Genomic DNA, 18,468 nt, shown 5'->3' on the forward strand with positions numbered 1-18,468 from the left:
TGTGTGTGTGTGTGTGTGTGTGTGTGTGTGTGTGGTGTGTGTGTGTGTGTGTGTGAACATTCACCTGGATGTTACCGACCATCTAAACCTTACTGCAGACCAAACACACTCCCCAACGTCAGGGGCCTCCCCCAGCAGGAAGACAAACCCAGTCCACCACCGCCTGCTCAGAACATCTGGAACACGACAAGAGCCTGAGGTGTAGACCTGGAGTCCTGATCCGATCCAGGACCTGTGATGGTCCAGGGGCTTATGGGAAATAGTATAGTTCCTCACAGTCATGTCTGGAGTGACAGGGGTTTTTCTACAGCGGCCATGAAATGTTTGACTGCACAGGAACATTCTGCTCTTTCCCACATGCTGCCTGTGACAACAAACGCCCCGTGTGTTTGTGTGAACCCTCGTTATCAAAAACATAAAAACACATAATGAGGTTCTTAAAGGAGCCACAGAGGACAGAAACGTTTTTATCTGGACGCAGCGCGGCGGCTCTCACCCGACTCGTCTTTTGAAGCCGCTGCCAACAACAACAACGGCTCAGTGTGCAGAGCGGAGATAGAGCGGTGCGTTCAGGGGCAGGGCCGATAAGGAGACGTCGGAGACCAAGACTGAGATGAAATCTGGAGGGTTCAGCCGGCTGATAAACTGACAAGACCTTCATCATCTGCACTCACCCTCTGCCTCTCCTCCTGGGTGAGCGTCAATTATTCATAAGCCTCGGGAAGCTAACTTGAAACCGATAACCCACATGCTATTTATACCTAATTTCAAATGAACAAATACTCGACTGTGGAGTTCCAGGCAGCTCGGCCGAGTCTGTCTGCATACCTGCTGCTGGGCACGGGGGGGTGATGACTGCTGAGAGGGGGGAGTGGGGGGGGGGTGGAGGACGTCACAGGTGAGACTACAGGTGAGAGATTACGCCTCATTAGACTGTTGTTGTTGCTGCACTCAAACAACCAGAGAACAAACTGGTTTACTACAAAGGCCGACAAGGACCAACACACTGCAACACAACAACCAGACACACACAACACAACACAACACAACACAACCAAATACACACAACAAATCACAAACAAATGTAGACAACAGGTTCATCACTTGGACAACACACAACACAACCAGACACACTCAAACCTCAGAGACCAGACGCAGCAGAGACGTGTGTCCACACAGCGTTACTCCTCCAGGCCTGTAGGAGGAGCTGTGGAGCTGAGAGGCCTCCTCTCTCTGTGAGGAGCAGATGATCAGGTCAATAATTAATAATAATAAAGGAACAGTTCACCTAAAAACACTGACAGACCGACCTGAGCAGGAAGCATCGTGGCGTCCGTCATGGCCCTTGTCAGCCACCGTAGTTTCCTCTGCGCTGATTGAAGGCATTGGGTTTCCAGGTCGTCTTCAGTGTGACACCTGAGCAACACCTGGAGGGAATCTCTTCATCCACATCAAAGATGAACTGAATAGATTTCAGTGGTTAAAGGTCAAAGGTCACATACTGATTAACTGCAGTGAGTGTGTTTGTTAAGATCATGTCAGAGGCTGACGGCTCATTACATTTAAATTATTTTACATTTAAAGTCTGGTAAAAAATAAACTCTTTGTTTTGGTTTCATTAAAGTTTGTTGTTCTGTTTGTTTTTAACATGTTATTGTTTTCAGAACGTGTTGCTAAAGGACCGCAGGTGAAGACAGGTAGTACAGGAAGTGATTGATCAGTCTGTGACCTGAGGTTTAGGCTGCGATACGACCATCTATCGATATCGTCTGTTGTACTGAGAGATCCTACTCAGAAGTTTGAACCTGAACGCCTCCTGAAGTCAGAGCAATCCCCGACATCAGAATCCAAGATGGCCGCTCCTCATCAGCAGCAGTGAACTCTCTGCTAATGTTCCTGTTTATAGCAGCTCAGTCTCATTAGTTTACATGAAGTCAGTCAGACACAGAGAACTGTTCAGGTTTATCTGTGGACATGTTGCTACGCTGTTTGTAGAGCGATGTTAGCAACTGTTGCTAACAACAGCTAGTCTGAGATACGATCTGAATCAGTTCACCTTCATGGTTTAAAACAGCAGAGGTGTTCTCCAGGTGGAGCAGGTCTGTTTCCGTCCATGTCTTAACGACACAGGGACGCTTTTATTTTCACTTTTCTTCTTCTGAACTGGGAAAAGTCTGAAGATTCTGACCTGACGTTACAGGTAGATGTGAAACGTTCACACTGGCTGAATGTAAATACACCTGGTCTGAGCTGGACTCACTGCTGCCACACCTGGAGTGGAAGAAAAAAACCAATCATAGTCCAGATTATGTCATGGGCCAGTGTGGATTACACTTAACAGTTTTATTTGGAATATTAAGACAATGAAGCATAAGCCAAGCACCAAGAGTGACAGCTACAAGTGTCGCATCATACGGCTTTAAATGAACAGGTTACACTGGAAAACAATGTTTTTTCTCTGAACAGTGAAGCAGGTACAGAACAGACAGGTGAGATGTGAACATGATTAAGCCATTTACACGCTCCGAGTCCGACCTGACAGCAGAGGAGGAAAAGAAAAGGAGGAAAAAGCAGAGGAGAATGGAACAGCGATATTCGTCTGACGAAAGCGGCGGCGGCCACCCAGGGTTTAAAACGGGCTCGTGTGATTGGTCAGAACGAATAAGGCAGTCTGGGAACACGGTGACAACCATTAGTTCCCATCATTGTCAAGTCCTGTTGCCTCGGCACCCGCATCCACACAGCAACCAATGTGCACATACAGCATTAAAGTGACAGAGGATCAACCATCGTTACACTACACTCCATTGCATATTAGGGAGAAGTCATAATGAAAAATAATTCTTTCATACATCTTTTTCTGTTTGCATATAGCACTTAACCCAGCTCTCTAAAATATATATGGGAACAAAATAAAAAGGTTTAAAATATGTTTTTTTTTTTTTCTAAAGAGCTGAAACCACGAGTCGTACCGGGGGGGGGGGTCCTACATCCAGACCAGACCCAGTGGTTTCTGCTCTCATAGTGCAGCTAATCAGTGTCAAAGTAACGACAACATCAGGTCAAAATGTTTGTTCTTGTCTTAAGAACAGAGGATACACAGAGACAGCCATCTTTGTTTTCCCTTTTTTTGTTTTGTTTTTGGAGGAGAGGTGGTGCTGGCTACATGTGGTCCATGTTTACACACCCCTGGTTCAGGGTGGGGGTGGGGGTGGGGGTGGATACCTGGGGGTAGTGCAGGTGTTAGAGGTGTGTGCAAATGTAGAGTGTGTTCCAGACAGTTAACGCACCACAGAAGAATAAAACCTACGGGTCCTATGGCAAACGTGCTACGCTTCACATCAGATATTTCCCATGGGGAAAACTGGGCTGAGAGGGTCCTGGGACTCTGCCTGAGAATAAAGAGGGGGAGGAGGGGGGAGGGCCGCTGTTCACCGGAGTCATCGTCACCCCTCACAGTCGACTCTGCCTCCCCTCCCTGTGGCTCTGTCCATACGCTAACACACCAACACACACTCAGTCTGCAGCGCGGCCGAGGACGCAGCTCCATCGACACCTGAATGCACCTGAAATGTTTCAGGACCACCGGTTTTTTCCAAACACTCGCCGTCCAGAGGACACACACACACACACACAGAGCACCTGGACAGGAGGACGGGTTCAGCTGTGAAGCAGGTTCAAGTGCTGACTCTCTTTTCTCATGTCTGAGACTGTTTCAATCCATACTGGGTGAAGAGAGTCCTGCAGGACTGATCCTACAACCAGGAAGTCAGTTAGCATGTTAGCATGTTAGCTCTTCCTGTTGTCAGTGTGTTTCTGGTTAAATGTCTGAAATAAGGTCTGTGGTTTTAACATGAGTTCTTGTTGATTGTTGGTGAGAGCTGTCCGAGCTCCTGCAGCTGATCTCAGAGAGAACACAGTAAAAACACCAGGTGTATCGTCACCCAACATGGATCCAAACCCTGACACCCGAACATGACGGAGTAAAGAGCCGACATAAAACAAAAACTAAAACCGTCCCCTGTCCTGACGCCTGCAGACCGCACTGTACAACACAAATACACAATTAAAGTGCTATTTACTTCAACAAATCCCGGCCCTGTCTGAGCGTTAAAGCCAGCTCCACCTCTCCTCCTTCAGCCTGACGGGGTCGGAGAACAGGCCTGAAGTTCACTCTGCACCAGAGACACCTCGATGGTAAATTCAGATCCACACGTGGTGAATTCACCTGTGACAGGTGGGGATATTATGAGCGAGGCTGACTGATTTAATTTAATTAACCCAGAATGATGTAAAAACATGATTTTAGACTCTTTGCTCCGTTTGCTTTAATTATCCTTGAAATGTGTCTGAAACTGAATCGACTTAGTTTAGAAAGGCACAGACATCAGGTATAGCACACAGATGGACTGTTCCTGAGTAAGGCCCATGTATTTGTTATTTAAACCCCACAGAACATTCTCCAGAGGATCTGTCAGGAAGAATGAGATAAATCCAGGTGTGCAAAGCTCGTAGAGACTTTACTGGAGCTGCACCTGCTGCCAGAGGAGCTTCACAAAGTCCTGAATTAACTGTCTGAAAACTTGTTAATTATTTTAATAAATTTGCAAGAAAACATGTTTTCACTTTGTCAATACTGAGTGTAGACTGATCTACAGTTTTATCCAGCTTTAAAATTACATCTACAACCTTGTGAAGTGAGTAAAACAGGAGGGGTCTGAATACTTTCTAAAGCCACTGTTTGACAGTGTGGATGCTAAAAACTCAGGTGGTGTATTCATGCTTTCTGACGACAAAGTGCAGGGCAGTGGAAAATAAAAATGTTTGGTAAATGCTGACCCTAAAACCTGAACCAATTAGTTTCTACCACCTGCACAAAAACCCTCTTGTTGCCTGATAAATATCAAGGTGTAGATGTTGAGCTTTAAACAACCACGTCCTCCCACATCAACATGTAGTAAAGAGCAGCTCCAAGTCTTTCAGCTTTCACTTGTTTGTAAAGTTCAAACATAATTTAGCTTAGTTTCACCACCGTTAGCTACACGTCGCTGTGTGCAGGAGCTTTGGTCACAGTCTCAGATTCATTTGTTCATGATTCGTCCTTTAACGGACAGAAAGGCTGATGACACACACACACACACACACACACACACACACACACACACACACACACACACACACACACACACTGAATCAACAGGTCTGAGATGAACCTTTCCATTGATCATGAGCTCAAGCCTGTTTCAGCTTTTACCTGCAGGGTTTTTATCTACATAACTGTATTTATGTCGGAGATGAGAGGTGTCTGTTCGACTGTTTAACATTTCAGAGAAGAAGCGTGAACTCCAGGAGGGAAATGTTGCTGCAAAGTGATCGTGGGAGTTTTAGAAATCCATGTTGTGATGCTATCTCTCCAGCTCACATTTCCATCGATTGTCTTCACCTACCACAAACACCTGTTCGCCTTCCTAACAACAACCTAGCTGCACAGATGTTAGAAAATAAAAGAGAAATATTCAAGCAGACGTTAGCACAGGAGCTAAACTTCAAACAGGAAGAGATGAACAGGTTGACAGGTTTAGCTTGTTCACTGAAGACGATTGATGATTCATTACTGCTTAAGGAGGAACTAGTGTCTGTAAGAAGTAATCTATTACCCTTAGGAAGCACTTCCTGTCCCTGATGTGCTGTCCTGAACTCTGTGGACCCGCTCCGAATCTGTCCCCGTCTCTGACTTAGCTGAAACTCGCGCGTGCAAAGAGAGATGGCGAATAATGTGCCTCATGTAGCTCGATCCATGGGACAAGCTCTGACTGCAATAAGCCACCAACAGCACCTCCAGTCGCCCTCTCAACCCACACTCACACCTTTCAACCCTCTTGGGAAGGTGCTGCACTCGGTGCTTCGACAAGCTCAGGAGATAAAAAAAATAGAGAAAGCACAAAGTGAACTGTACAACGTAGCCATGTGGACCTAAAGAGCCTAAATTTGGGATGAACGGGGGGGAGGCATGCAGGCAGGTCTACAGGCAGGGTGATGCTGTGGGATCAGGCAGACATTTAGCACAAAGCGGGAGAGAAAGAGACACTGATATTTGTGCCTTCGCTCCCTGTCAAAACAACCTGTTCAACACAAAAACATGTGCTTGCCAGACAGCATTATACTGAATATAATCATATGTATTTTCTGTGATGTAAGTAATAACTAAAACAAAGATTAGAATGAATCTTGTATAGCTTGTTATATTTAAATTCAATCCCCCACCAGGAAGAGAACCGTATCAGAACAGCCTCTAATTGGCTAATGAGGAATTTCTCAAGTTCTGTGATCCTCTCGCAGCGTGTGGAGAAGCCCGCCCGCCCTATTTAACCTTGAGTGGCGGTTCCCTCTCCAGCCAGCGAACTCGTACTTTCTGTTTATAGTGATACTCCTTGAGGAAGTCCTGCAGGGCAGGGGGCAGCGGCAAAGAGCCTATGCCATCGTAAGTGGTCCAGCGGCAGATGGCGGCTCGAGCCAAGTGCTGCAGGCCGAAGGGAAAGGTTCGATGGAGCGGCGCCGTGAGCAGCGGCTCGAAAAACATGCAGGCGCTGGGGTCCTTGTAGTGCTCCAGCAGCCCTGTGACGGTGGAAGAGTGGAAAACACACGGGTCGTGAGCGTCGAAGCTGAAGTTGTGGTTCCACTGCTCTATGCGGGCGTGCAGCGAGCGGTTGTAACGGCGGAAGCTAACGGAGAAGAGGTAGTCCTCCTGGGCCGAGTCTCGCAGCAGGAAGGTGCCCTCGGGCCGTCCGTCCAGCAGCGCCTCAGCCTCGTAGCGGTCCATCACGCCCCAGTAACAGGGCAGAGCTGTGATCTGCAACAGGTCCGGCACCAGGCAGTGGATGTAGTCTATCTGGGTGTGGACCTTCCAGGGTCCGGGCTGCTGCCGGCTCAGGTGACCGTCCCCAGAGGCGTGCCTCTGCTTGGGCCTCCTGGCCTGCAGACAGAGGGTGGTCGAGTCCTCCTCAGAGTCACAGTCCTGGGCCGACGCTGAAGCCCCCAGCACCTGCCCACAGGCCCCCGATGACACGGCACCCGCGGAGCTGCTGGTCGCCGAGGCCCGGCCATCCCCGGAGGCCTCTCCCATGCCGGGAGCCATCTTTGGTCCCAGTTTGTAGAGAGAGGAGCCCGGCACTGAGGCCTCCAGGGTGTGGATCTGTGCATTAGGTGGAGGGTCCACACCTTCCTCGATGCTAAGTCTGCGGCGCTCGCGTAGACGCTCCTCTTCATCCTCAGGAGAGGGGTGGGCCGGGTCGAAGGCGTCGAGCAGGGCGGTGGAGGAATGCGGGCTGACCGGCGCCGTGTGCTGCTTGATCAGGTGCCACTTGTGAGCGAGGTCCGAGCCCGGAGGGAAGGGGCAGGTCTCCAGCATGAGCTCCGTCAGGTGAATCTTACGCTTGGAGGCGACAGGGTTCTTAGATGAACGGGAGCGTCTACGAGCGGGCAGGGGTAAGCACAGTCCGACTGTATCGCTGAGCCGCTGGCGCAGAGACCGAGCGCTCAGACTGCGTCCTCCAGAGACGGAGTCGCTCATCTCCTGGATGGAGCCGACTCCGTAACGCCTGTCCCTACGGTTCCCGCTACCCCGTAAACGCCCAGACCGCCGGTCTGCCTCCAGAGAGCTCTGGGTTTTGGTGGAACACGAGTGTTTTTTCTTACCCCCCCACGGAGCGTGACGGGAATAGGAGTCTCTCCGGGCCAGAGGAACTCCCCCGGATCCACCCCGCACATCCTCAGTGTCCTTGTCGATGGTGATCTCTACTATCTGAGGGATGTCCGACACACAGTTGTGATGGCGGCGTCCCGCTGTGACCATTGGCACCGGTAGGAGGCTCCGCGATGGGCTGGACGCTCTGGACGCATGTGCATCACCTGAGCCGCCTCCCTGGCCGAGATCCACCACACAGTGGACGGCATCTGCCTCCACCCTGCTTTCACTGGGTCCTGGACTGCTGTTGTGAAAGAGAGTCTGGCATTTGCTCTTCAGGTTGCTCCACATGTTGCCCACTTTCTTCATCAATAGGAGCCCCCGGGACCTGAAGGCAACAGGAGACAAAACTGATTAAGTCACAGGTGGAGAAACCCTGCAACGGCGACAGCGCCTACATTTAACACTGAGCTAGTATAAAGAACGTCCTACATTTAAATTCCCCAGACTACTGTGTATCTAGTAATTAGACATGGTGTGAGTATAACGGGGCCAAAGTGTCTGAGAGGTGGGTGAGCTTGAGTAGTTGGAACAGCAGAGTTAGGAGTTGCCAGGCAGACGTGCAGGGACACAAGGCCACAGCTATAAATGAACCCAGGATCTGCTCACAGCTGATCTGCTGGTATGTACTGTATTACAGAGCCAGTCTAGACCTGACCGAAAACTTTCCCTGTAATAGCAGCAGACAGGGCACATACACTCACATATGCCATTGATTTATCTCTCTACCAGAATCTGATTTGGACACAGTGGCATAAAAAAAACAAACAAACAAAAAAAAAGTTCTGCCGAACACAAAACCTTGAAGGACTCTTCCCTCCCTGTCACAGACGTCAGGGATTTATCAGGGTGCAGACTGAATCCAAATCACAATTGAACCCAAATACTTTACATTAAAACACTGGTTTCAGTTCTGTTTTTTAATCCATTAACGACTGTATTTACAATGTTGAGGAAAAACACCACAGATTTTTCTCTGCTGTGGAAACTGTCAGGACAAAACAAAATCATAATGTTTGATTTCAAATATTTATCATGTTTAACTGGCAGACGTTTGATTTTCAGAAATGAACTTAAGCATTGATTTGATGTTAAATATCAGATTTACTCTGGATGTTGTTCTTAATTCTGTGGTTTAAAAAAAAATAAGTGCTTATAACTGTTAAGATACGACCATTTCTTTCTTTCACATCTTTAGCTGTTCATAAAAATAAACACACATTTTATTCTCGTGTATAACAAATCTGAACAATGTAAATACTGGACCAAGCATCAGATCATTTTTCTTTTTGAATCTGCATCATAAGAATCCAGACGATGTTTATATCAAAAAACGATGACGATGTGAAATTAATAACCTGTTTGTTCAGGAGGTGTTTTCATAGGTTACTGCTCTGAAATGCTTGGTAAGAAAAACTACTTTTTTCCTGTTGAACACAATTTATTTTATTTTTAAACAACAGAATATTTGGAACATCAGTAAACCTGTACATTAGGTCAAAATAAATCAAATGAAATCAAATTCAAACACTTACAGTCCCTTAACTGAGCCTAAACCTGCTGCTCAACAATCTCAGGACATTAGTAATAATTTGAACTGAGCTCAGTGATTTTCAGTTGTGTAATTATCACTTCAATCAATAAATTCTGAAGAAGCCTGAAGTTTACAGTAGCTGATAACAAACAGAGGATGTGAGTCTACCTCACTTCCTCCCTCTTCTTTTCCTTTTCTTTTTGATAAGCTAACAAACTCCTCCTGGGCTAACAGCAGATGTTCAGCTGCCTGGCATCAGGTCGGCCTGCGTGCAGACTTTGCCTCCTGATACTGATAAAGACGTTATGGATTTGCACAGTCAGCTGTAACAGACGGGGGCTCTGTGATGCACAGGAAACCAGACCAGTCCTCAGCACATGACTGATTAAGTTGATTTTCTGAGACTAACAGACGTCTACTGATCTGACGACAATCTCCTCACCTGACGATCATTACGTTTGCGACGCGTATGAAAAAAAAGTGTCATTCACACAGTTAGGTCACTGTGTGACTCACGCTGTGGTTTGTCTCTTATTCGTGTTGAATAAAGCCTGAGAGACGTTGTCCTCTTATTCTCCACATCAATCCTTCATTCATCTGGACGTTACTTTGACACGCACCACCACCTAAACACTGTAGACTGCACTCCCCAATGTCAGGGGCCTCCAGCAGCAGGAAGACAAACCCACTCCACCACCAAGGAACACGACAAAGAGCCCGAGGTGTTGACCTGGACTCCAAACTCCACAGATCCTGATCTGATCCAGGATCTGTGGGACCTGACTAACACTGTGTAGCTCCCCCTCTGGGTCCTGTGGGGGTGGGGGGGTCTCCGTGAATCTGGTTTGTTCTGGACCATCCCACAGATGCTGGATCAGACAAGGAGTCACTTTGCTACTGATTCAATAAAAATAACAAAACATCAGATGAATTATTCTCCTGTAGTGACCTGCCTTAATTTAAATAATGATGTTTTACTTTCTTGGCACACACACTTAAGATTATTTAATTTAATCTGAACCAAAACATTAGATAATTACTTAAATCACATAATTGCTCCTCCTGCGTCTGCACATCCTTATTTTTTCTTCTTAGATGATTACTATCAAAGGATCAGTGCAGCCACAGCCTTTACTAAGAGGAAAGAAAGATTAAAAGGATTTTCCTGATCTAACGACACGCTCACTTCTATTAATTTAAAGGTACAAATGTGGATGTATCTGCTTTATAAACACCGACTCCAGCTGATCAAAAATTATTACGTCTTTCGTCAGGAGATATTGATCCCCATCAACAGCAGCAGCCTCTGAACTAATCAGACAAACTGCTGCAGGTAAAAGGAGCCTGAGAACATCGAGGGAAGAAACACCTCGAGCTGCAGCCGTTAATCAACTGATCCAATTAGCCAATCAAAAGAAAATTAATCATCAACCATTTTAATAATGGCCTGTGTTCTTCCAGGTTCTCCAGTGTGAGAAGCTTTCTGACGTCTTTTCATCTGAAAACAAAATCAATCAACCGTCCAGATGAGTGTTTTCATCCACACTAACACACCTGAACACACAGATCACATGACCATTGACTTAACATGTGCAGGTGTAAACAGGAAGTAGATCGTTTACGCTGCAACAACAGAAAAGTAGGAATTTAACAGCAGAACAGCTGCTAGCAAAGACACCAGCGTCAGCAACACTTATAGTTCGTTCACCACAGGTAGTCGAGGCTGAAACAGGTCACGTGATCGAAGCGTGACCAATCAGGGATCAGGATACGTCCAGAAATCACAACTCCAGAGTTTTCAAACTAAAACTGGGACCAGCAGCGTTTCCAAAAGTCTCGTTTCAAGGGCTTGGAAACTCCAGAGTAGTGTGGACGCCAGGCGTAACCATAGCGACAGGTGAAGACTAAAACGTGTTAATGTGGATGCAGCCTCTGTCTTTGGACTGTGGTCACACATCATCACCTCTAACATCTTAATGCAGCCAGTCGACCATCCAGAACAATATGAACCAAAATCTGTAAAATGCTGAAGTGGAATGTCTCCTACTTTCAGTTAAGATGTGCCTCATAATTTAACAGTAATCTAAAACAACAGAGCAGCAGTATCAGACCTGCACTCGCCATCAAATAATTAGGAAGCAAAAGAGAGAAAGTTGGTGCATGACGCCACTTTACATTTAACTGGACTGTTACTTAAGCTGTTTCAGTGAGAGTTCAGTGTTGGTTCAATAATAATAAATGCACTTGAACTATTTGTCCAGCCAATCCGACTTTAGAAATCAAAATATACAAACAACTCCCTCTCATTCATCATTTTTTTTGGCGCTCTGAGTCTGAGCCTAAATTTGCCAGCATTGGTTTTAATTCTGTAATTGTTACCGCCGGCATGAAAACGCTGATCTACAAACTAAAACTGCACGCTCCCACACCCTAGCTGTTTTCCCTCCAAGAAGAACTGGAACTGTGAGGCCGCTGTTATATCAGCTACATCTCGAGAGGCTGGACTTTCCATCCGGGTTGGTGTGTTTTTATCCCTCAGGTCCAGGGACCACAGAGGCCAGGATCTCCCGCCCCGTGTGATTAGAAGACGGCCGTGTGACTGTCGCAATTTAACAACGATAAACGGTGTAGACTGCTGGAGCAAAACACACAACAACAACAACAACAACAGCAACACAAATCACAGCATCACTACCTTTCAGGTCAGTGCAATTTATTCGTACCAAGATTGTGACACACCGAGCTCCATCACCTCTCACAGACGTGTAGCAGTGATGCACTCGACACAAACAGGCAACAACTACTTTACAACCACAGACACACACAGCTACGACTTCAAATTAACCCTGATTATTTAAACTTCAGCCGTCCTACATAAGTCTGCTTGACGTCTGCCGCTGACAACAATGGCCGCACCAACGGTGCAATCCAGTCCACCAGCACTTAAAGTCGCCCTGAAACAGAACTAGGCTACTTCTGCTCTCCGGCAGCCCCAACACACCCATCCTCCTGGGATCACACTGATCTAAGAGAGGGCTGGAGAGAAGACAAGATTAAGGGAGGGCGCCTTCTTCTCTGCTCAGACCAGACCAGAGTTAATGAGATATTTGCAACGTCTCACATTCTTAAAGATATGTGGGATGGCAGATAGCCACACAGGGTCTGCAAAAGACTGATAAAACACACTGATTCTCCCCATCGTTTAAATCTCTACAAATACTGGGACTTTTAATAGAAATGTTGAGCTGTCCAGTTTCTCCCTCCACAGAACAGAGGCTGAGTGATTTCTCTTTTATTTTATTTTGCTATAAATAGACCTTTCAAATAGAGGCTGAATATGCACAGTCAAACATGTTCCTGCAACTCAAGTCTGCATTGTTCTTCAGCACCAGCATAGTGGATTTATCATAATTACTCTGCAGCTCTGTAGGTAGCTTTAGCTCAATAACAGATAAAGAAAATACTCTAATTAAACAGGGAATAACGAGTAAGTTACATGTAGTCAAGTTAACTGAAGTGGGAATAAACGGGGCTTGTTCTCTCAGACAAACAGTTTATTTCTACAACCTCTAAACTGTTAGATTAACGGTTCCGTTACACTAACGGGCAGGTTTACCGGTGAGACAATACAACACCCACAATAATCGAGCTGTAACGTTATTATAGCTGGTCTATAGAAACGGTTGGAAGGCCTTTAGGTTCCTGGAGGCCCCACTTTTCCCCTGGTCCCAGCCAAGTTAGCTGCCTGGCTAACACGCTAACACATCCACAGACAGCAGCCGACACACCGCTACATGTAGCTACAGCCGCCGTTAGCTCGGCTCGTGTCTGTCAGGCTGGCTGCGTGGCTTCACTCCGATGTAAAACACTTCACAGGAGTGAATTATAATCGGTTTTCTTATAGTTGGCAACAGATGGCTAACTTTACGGTTCGGGATTACGAGCTGTCAAAAATGCTAACAGCTAGCATTCCCTGGAATGGGGGGTTTCTAGCGTTTTGGCTAGCTTCAGGCTAACCAGGCAAGCTAGCGGGGGTTAGCGTGTTAGCTTGTGAAAAATCGACACAGAAATTAAACAAATAAACCAAAAGGCGCCGAGTGGCTGAAATATGCTGAGCACACAAACGTGACATGTTTGACAGGTGATGGTTTGTGTGTAGGATTCATTTCTTACCCGCGTGCCTCCTGAAAGCTTTATTCAACAGCTCTTTGTCTGCAAAAAATGGCTATTAAGAGAAGTCAGGCATATATCCCCTCTGCGGACCACGGTGTCGGATGAAAGCTCTAAAAGTACGCGGATACTTGTCGGTATCATCCCGAGTACTTTAACATGAATTGGTTAAATACTAATCAGAAATATTTAAAAAGTTAAATTAATCTTTAAGCGCCGCCACAGCCCGTTCTTCATCATGGTGGGGGTCTTCTTCTCAGCCGTGGTCGCTGCTGCCTCTAGCAGCCAATATGACGGCGGTCTCGGCAGCCGAGGAGCCGGAGAGGCGGACGGTGTTCAACGTGAGTGAACCCGACTGACAGCGGCTCGGTCCAATGGAGCGCCGGGAGAGGGCGGCCACTTCCGACCGAGCACGCGGATAGGGAATGCCCCGGGAGCTGGCTTCCCCGTGACGGGCGTCCCGTGTCGCCAATGAGCGGGCGGAGGAGGCCGGAGCTCTGCGCTGGCAGCGACTTGGAAACGTGGAGGAGTGAAGTGATGCTGATGGTGCTGGTGTCCCGGCCAGGGCCGACTGCAGCTGATGTCATCCAGGTGAGAGCGGCCAGCAGAGGCTCTACCTGTGAGACAAATCAGTCTGCATTTATATAGCGACAAATCACAACAGAAGTCATCTCGGAGGCGCTTCACATGTGGCGCAGAACCGCGTCAGACTGAGCGGCCATATCTGCCGCGACCGGTTGGGTTAATGGTGCGTTCCAGTTAGTAGGAATTCCCGACTTCCTAGTCAGAAGTTTCAACAGGAACGTCCCTGAAGTCAGAGCAACCCCACCAACCCCGACATCAGAATCCAAGATGGCCGCTCCTCATCAGCAGCAGTGAACTCTCTGCTAATGTTCCTGTTTATAGCAGCTCAGTCTCATTAGTTTACATGAAGTCAGTCAGACACAGAGAACTGTTCAGGTTTATCTGTGGACATGTTGCTACGCTGTTTGTAGAGCGATGTTAGCAACTGTTGCTAACAACAGCTAGTCTGAGATACGACTGAATCAGTTCACCTTCATGGTTCATCTGGACAGTTTTTAAAGAATGTTCTAAAGTGTTGTTTTAAAATCGAACATTAACAGCTGAGGTGTTCTTCAGGTGGAGCAGATCTGTTCTCTGAAGGAGCAAGAACAACATTTCCTGTGAGCGGCCATGTTTTTCCAGCTTCTCAACTAGAACACCATTAACTAACACCGTGGTGTAGTTGGTTTATAGCCTAACATTAGCTTCTTACTTCAAACATCAGAACAGTGGTGTTCATCTGTGAAGATGATCTGATCAACTAAACCTGAAGGATCAGAAACTTTAGCTGCTCACTGTTTATTTTCTTGGAATAATCCAAAACACTATGAAAAAATCCCATTGGCTTTTTGTGGAGGAACCAGGCTGATGCTAACTTCAGGTTGGACTACAGAAACACATCATCACTGTTGGACTGTATGTCCCAGAGGAACATAGGGTTAGGAGAAGCTCATTGGATCCCTCGGCAGAGAATCTATCATGAGTTAGATGTTGTGTTACGAAACCCTGACCGGTGAATCTGTGTCACAGCTTGTACCAAAGTAAATCCTAGAACAATCAAAACGTCCTGAAAGGAGCATTCAGAGTCACCCACACATGAGGTCATCTCCTGGAGTCGGATCACTCATGTGCACATGACACGAGGCGTAATGGGAAGTGGAAGTGGTGTGAGTAATGTAGTAGTTAGCTGGAGCTGACGCTGACGCTGACGCTGAGTTCAGGGGGAAATCACCAGCAGCCCGAACACATTAGCTTTTACATCTCCAAGATGCTGATCTAATTTGTGGTCATGAAAGGAAATGAAAGAGAATTGCATTAGCACTGATTCTTCTGCCAGGAGTGATTCACACTATTTTAGTCACTCAGGACCTCTCCTACACCAGCAGGTCCATGCTGTGTCATCTGCAAGCAATCCACAGTGAGGATGTGAGAACTGCCCACCAGGTCCAGGGTGAATGAGTGTGATTCAGCTGGATCTGAGAGGGAAAGGTCTAATGACAGAACCATATTCTCACTGCACACCGACCGCCCTCAACATTAAACCCACAGACAGGCTCAGCCTTCCTCTACAGTCCAAAGACCTGCAGGTCCATTTCCTGTAGGTGAGAAAAGGAGCGTTTGTAGACTGGCCACCTGTCCAAGGTGTCAGCTGGGATCAGCTCCAGCTCCCACGACCCTCAAAGGAATGGTGGTGTAGATGGATCTGGTCAATTAGGGTTAGAAAATGCTGGAAACTTTCCATGGGAATGAATTAACAGATTATATGATCTGTGCTATAAAAGTTTAACCAGCAAAAATACATCTACATGTGTTTATACAGCAGCTAGCTAGCTGCTAAATCAGAGATGCTAATGTTAGCTAGCTAACACCATTTCATGGACAGTTTAAGAGGCTAGCTAACATGGTGCTAGCTCAGCTGTGAAGCTGTTCTGTTCATAAACTGTAGGTTAGAGTCTGATTTAGTTCATCTGTTCATCTACTCTGTTTCTACTCATTTACCCAGCATCGACTGTCAAATATTTTAAAGACTGTTGTTTAGCTAAATTGTTCATATATCTGTGCATTAGTGTTTTTATCTGACGCGTGGATACATTTCATTTTTATGTTAATATATGATGTAGTCTGTATAAATTGGCTCAAATGCCCAGTTATTTCCTGTATATTCCCATTAATTTCCATGGAAAGTTACTGGAAACTTCCCAGAAACTCTCCGCCCTTTTACAACCCTAATCGCAATCCATTGTTCTACTGGGAACCTTTCATTCATCTGGATGTTTTGTTGACACGTACCACCCACCTAAACACTGTTGTAGACCAACCCCCCCTCCCCCAGCAGGAAAACAAACCCACTAACCTGCCACCCCAAGGCCCTAAAGGACCACAAGACTCCATCAGAGGTCCTGGTCCACGCTCCACCAGGTCAGAGCTGGAGGTGGAGTTTAATCTGCTAAAATCATTTAAAGGTTTTAGATGCAGGAGTTAATCACAGAGCTGCTGTTAAAGTGTGTAGTAAACTTTGATTTATTGCAGCAAGCTTCACGTCTGACGTCCAGATAAACTGACACAAATCATCAGTGGTGACAGACGGCGTTTGATCCCGGGCAGTCGCTCGGTACAGAAATAGACCTGGATGCAGATCAGTCGTGATATTAAATAGATGGAGTGATACGGACATTTGGGTGGATGTTTCCTGGTAAGGTGACTAAGAAAAGTACATGAACATTATTTCATTTGTGTGTTCAGGTCAGATCTCATGTTGAAATCATTATTTAACAAAGGTTAAATAAATTTAGACAAAAGTTTGAACTGGTCCAACAGCGTATAAAAACACAGAGCTTTGACCATGTCAGACACTGCTTTAATTCTCTTTAATATACTGATTTTTTCCTGGCCACAACAGGACATGTTCATACAGTAAACACTGTATTTAATTCAGGAGCAGCTCTTACAGTGACTATTTTACTGCACTGCTTTGATTAAAATAAAAGATAAATTCAGGACTGATGCTGTGATTGATCATAACTAACTGAATAATACTGATGATATGATTCAAGAGTGACAATATAACAAAGTATTATCCTGTATTCAGAGTTAATATAGAGGAAGACATTGTTCATGTCAAACTATGCAAGTTCTGTTTTGAATGAACTGTGTGAATCTTAATGTTGAGGATAAAGGAGCTGTTCATGTGGTGACAGAGGGAGGTGTCGCCATCTTGTGGCAGAAGTATGGAAACAAAATTGCAGCGACGTCAATTTCAGATTTACTGAGCCTGTTTAGTCTATTTTATGATGAAGATTCAACAGAGACAGAGCTTTTTATTAAAGACGAAGATCCTTTAAGTTTAACCAGAAACATCTCTATATATCACTACCAGACTCCATAGAGAAAAACAGGGATTTAACCAGGAGCTGCTGGAATACCACTGCCTCCATCTGTTAGTGTGTCTGTGTTACTGTGTGACTTTCAGTGGTGGAAGAAGTAATCAGATACTTTACTGAAGTAAAAGTACCACACAGTAACACAGACACACTAACAGATGGAGGCAGTGGTATTCCAGCAGCTCCTGGTTAAATCCCTGTTTTTGTCAGTGGAGTCTGGTCAGACTGTGTGGAATCCTTATGCCTACCTGAGGATGAAGACTGGAAGAACCAGGCAGCATCTACTGAGATCAGAGACCAGTGATAAGTGATCAGAGCTGCAGGTCAGAAGGTGACAACACGTTCAATGTGTTTAATTAAAATAATAAAACAAGAATAAATAAGTTTGAGTTTCTCGTCTTACCTCACATCCTGAAAGGCTCTTGTTTGAGAGGCAGCATCATCCACCTGGAAAAACAACAAACAAACAAACCTGAATCATTTCTGTATGAGGTGGTTACAGTGACCTTTGACCTCTAAATTCCAATAAGTTCATCTTTATTAGTCAAGTATGTTTTATTGAACAATAGTAACAAGAAAGAAAGTCTATATTTTCTATAGAAAACAAGGTTACAGGTCATAAAGAGACGGACGTGGTGTTGGTTGGTTGGTACTAAAGTGAGCCAAGAAAATATCCCCCACATCATCACACCACCAGCAGCAGCCTGAACCGCTGATATAAGACAGATCCAAAGAAATCCAGACTCATCAGACCAGGTGACGTTTTCGTTGTTGCCTGTCTCAGTTTCCTGTTCTTACCTGACAGGTGTGGTCTTCTGCTGTTGTATCTGCTTCAAGGTTCGGAGATGATCCTCTGCAGACCTTGGTTCTAACGAGTGTTTATCTGAGTTACTGTTGTCTTCCTATCAGCAGTCTGGACGTTCTCCTCTCACCCAGAGAACTGAAGCTCACTGTAAACCACAGAGACGGTTCTGAAACCCTCGGACCAACAACCAGGACACGTTCAGTCTCTTAAATCACCTTTCCTCTGTTCTGATGCTCGGTCTGAACTTCAGCAGCTCGTCTTCATGACTAAA

The 18,468-nt window shown here is 46.0% G+C and overlaps 1 protein-coding gene across 2 annotated transcripts; it reads right to left on the minus strand.

Annotated features, from left to right (window-relative positions):
• Positions 1-2,306: 2,306 nt before the first annotated feature.
• Positions 2,307-18,447, minus strand: socs5b (suppressor of cytokine signaling 5b). 2 transcript variants are annotated; one of them, XM_018679344.2, is made up of 3 exons: positions 18,191-18,447; positions 17,796-17,839; positions 2,307-8,072 (listed from the first exon to the last, which is right to left on the minus strand). In XM_018679344.2, exon 3 carries the CDS (start codon positions 8,051-8,053, stop codon positions 6,362-6,364), a length of 1,692 nt encoding a protein of 563 aa, XP_018534860.1. In that variant the 5' UTR covers positions 8,054-8,072; positions 17,796-17,839; positions 18,191-18,447; the 3' UTR covers positions 2,307-6,361. The 2 variants fall into 2 exon arrangements, with proteins under 2 accessions (XP_018534860.1, XP_018534859.1); XM_018679343.2 differs by lacking the exons at positions 17,796-17,839; positions 18,191-18,447 and adding an exon at positions 13,452-16,937.
• Between the last annotated feature and the right edge of the window lie 21 nt (positions 18,448-18,468).

Source organism: Lates calcarifer, linkage group LG16_LG22 (genome assembly GCF_001640805.2).
Source record: "Lates calcarifer isolate ASB-BC8 linkage group LG16_LG22, TLL_Latcal_v3, whole genome shotgun sequence".
Lineage (NCBI taxonomy): Eukaryota > Metazoa > Chordata > Actinopteri > Centropomidae > Lates > Lates calcarifer.